The sequence below is a fragment of the Camelina sativa genome, chromosome 1 (genome assembly GCF_000633955.1).
Source record: "Camelina sativa cultivar DH55 chromosome 1, Cs, whole genome shotgun sequence".
NCBI classification, from domain to species: Eukaryota; Viridiplantae; Streptophyta; class Magnoliopsida; order Brassicales; family Brassicaceae; genus Camelina; species Camelina sativa.
In genome coordinates this window covers 8,550,496-8,553,447 of record NC_025685.1, presented here as the reverse complement: position 1 = coordinate 8,553,447, position 2,952 = coordinate 8,550,496, and the positions used below count along the sequence as shown (strand labels likewise).

Below are 2,952 nucleotides of genomic sequence, written 5' to 3'. Positions count from 1 at the left end.
AAAAACTTGGCATCCCAGACACAGCCTGGGTGTTCCAAACTCTGAATGCAGACTCCATCTGTACCAGACGATAGCAACAAAGTAAGAACAACATCTCAACCTATAATAAACAAATATGCTCTAAAACCAAAATGTCGGTCTCTTTTCCCTAGTGATATCAATAATAACATACAGCAGACCAATCTTTGTAGCATTTCAAATGGGTTTCTGATCACTTGATACTGTCCGAGATGCTAACAACTAACTTTCCATAGGCAGTAACTAAGTAAACACATTTATAACGTCTTCCACAAAGGATGTGATATAAGAGTCATCTTTCATATTTAAAGAAAGCTTAAAGAGCGAGCATCATACTTGAAATTGGAGAGATATTTTCTAAATTAAAACATCTAAGACCTCAGAAACCTAGAAAACTGTAGAACACAAGTGAAGAACAGCCAAGACATCACTAGATACAAAGGAACCCGTTATCACCTTTCCATATCTTGGCATGGCGATCTTCACTGCCACTAACAATAAGACCAGATGAATGTGCGTCAACTGAATAAACAATGGAGGTGTGGCCAACCATCTCCAGAAGAACTTCCCCACTTAGTGCCCATAACCTGATTGAACTGTTAGAAAAAGAAAATAGTGATTTACAACCTTTGCTGTGTACAAAGGTATGAAAGACTGAAAAGGAGAAAACCTAAGCATCATATTTAAGATCAACACATATAATCCCCAGACCCAAAACTTATCCAGGTCATGCAAAAGACAACACAATTCGAGTTAATCACATAAGGATTCACTTGGACAATGGAATTCAGTAAGGCATGAGTTTGTTGGAATCAAATAACTTACCCATCATGTGATGCGGAAAGAAAACCTAAATCAGGCATCACAGCTAACCCTCTAACAGTATCTGCATTGCAAAAATAAAATTAATTGCATAAGACAATAGTTTCTCCAATAAAAAGGAATTCCTGACAATAGGCAGTGTCTTTGCACTTTACAAGATAGCTATCTCAGTTCATATTCTATCTTATTTTCGATATGTGGTTTCTCATACTGCCAAGGAATATCGAGAGATACGGAAATTTGAGAGAGGCCAACGAAATTCACCTGTATGCCCTGAAAGAGTTCGCAGGCTTGTTTTTCCCTTCCAGAGTTTGAGACTGGCGTCACTTGAACCTGGTAATAGCAAAAAAGACTTCAGCGAAAACTATGCTATCAAGCATGATCAAGGAGAAGTCTATGCATCTTAAGGCCAACCAAAAAATCATTAACATAAGCTTGCAGAACAATCAAATTAGAAAAAAACAATTGATTAAGGAAATATTCGACATCAATAAACTAAAGAAAAACAGAACAATCAAATGGCAGCTTTAGCTGGATGGTGTACCTGATACAAGCTCACCAGATGGCAACTTTATCACTGCCTGGATAGGCGACTGGTGTGCCTCCCAAGATTCAACAAGCTGACCGTTTCTCCATCGTTTCAGAGTTCTTCAGATAACAAAAATAAACGGGAACATAAGTTACACTACACAACAGTAGAGAGTAAATCAAATCTTGATGGATCTCTTTACCCCAGTATTACTAAAGCTAATACGCTACTCAAGACTATGCACACAGCTAACACTCATAAAACCCTTAAGAGTTGTGGTTAAAAATCATAATATAATATAATATCCCATATGGGAGATTAAATTACTGGGAAACAGTGAAGGAAAACCGCAGGCTAATACACTCACTGGATACTAAGCAAGAAGCATTATTGTCTGAACAGTTAAGTAAGTTTCATACTAAGGAAATTACATGAACATGAGAGGGACTTACTGGTCAACCGAAGAGGACACTATATCCTCGTTATCAAGAGTAACACCAGTGACTTGCATCTGATGACCCTTCAATGTCTGAATATTCTCTCCATTAATCAGGTTCCAAACAAAGACGAAAGTATCCATACTCCCAGAGATAAGTCTTCCTTCAGGGTAATCATCAGTTGGTTGAATCCATGCAAGTGGGCCAACGAAGCTAGTATGACCCAACAGAATCTTAGAAGATGTATACTTGCGCTTATCAGATGGATCCAGTGACCAAACCCTTATGGTCCTATCTCTTGAAGAAGTAGCTATATTCTCATCACTACAGACACATATCCCACGAACCTGAAGATGTTGATAACCCATAAGTTGCTATTAGAATTACATTAGTTCAATAGCATAAGTTACGGTTTGAATGAATTTAGAAACAAAGAACGAATCACAACCCAGTAGAAAAAAATGTATAAAATAATTCAATGTTCTCGGTTTGATCTATACCAACAACAGGTGTCATCAGAATTGTACATGCTAATGCCATTGACAAGCAAGGTTAAACATCTAACCCTATTAGATACAATTTTCAAATACAGTACCCAGTATCAAATTATATCTGAAAACTTGGCTTATACATACATTAACCTAATAAGAAAACTAATCAAAAACACACTAATCAAATCAGCTCGTAGGGTTGAAAGAAAGAAAAAAAAAATTGGATGCAAAGCGGAAGAAGGAAATCGAAATCACGAGGGTGAATACTAAAACCCTTACAAATATAAGACTTAATTTCAAAACCCAGGATAGAATTGATCAAGGAAGAAGCAGATATTTCTGGGAAAAAAAAAAGAGATCTTACATCATCATCGTGGCCACGAAGCTCGCACCTGAGCTTGTAATCATTGAAATCGATATCCATGACTGAGGAAAGAGCAGCAGATTGAGAGAGAGAGAGAGAGAGAGAGAGAGAGAGAGAGACCAAACGCCAAATTGCTGCGCGACTCAAAAGTGACTTGACGAAGGGAGAAAGAAGAAGTGAGAATAGAGAGAAGAAAACTAATTTCTATTTCCTTTTCTTTTTTTTTTCCTTTTTATAATAAACGTATAATAATAACCTTTTTGGGCTTTAAAAGCCCGGCCCAGTTTAGAC

At 37.2% G+C, this 2,952-nt stretch overlaps 1 protein-coding gene across 2 annotated transcripts in view; it reads right to left on the bottom strand.

The window, feature by feature from the left end:
- Positions 1-2,868, bottom strand: part of LOC104783856 (phospholipase A-2-activating protein-like) — a 7,519-nt gene extending 4,651 nt beyond the window's left edge. For both annotated transcript variants that reach the window (XM_010508960.2, XM_010508967.2), the window contains exons 1-7: positions 2,662-2,868; positions 1,822-2,153; positions 1,385-1,488; positions 1,105-1,173; positions 844-904; positions 475-614; positions 26-58 (exon numbers count right to left, since the gene is read on the bottom strand). In XM_010508960.2, the coding sequence (XP_010507262.1) occupies positions 26-58; positions 475-614; positions 844-904; positions 1,105-1,173; positions 1,385-1,488; positions 1,822-2,153; positions 2,662-2,721 (799 nt within the window). In that variant the 5' untranslated portion in view covers positions 2,722-2,868. The remainder of the gene's footprint in view (positions 1-25; positions 59-474; positions 615-843; positions 905-1,104; positions 1,174-1,384; positions 1,489-1,821; positions 2,154-2,661) is intronic.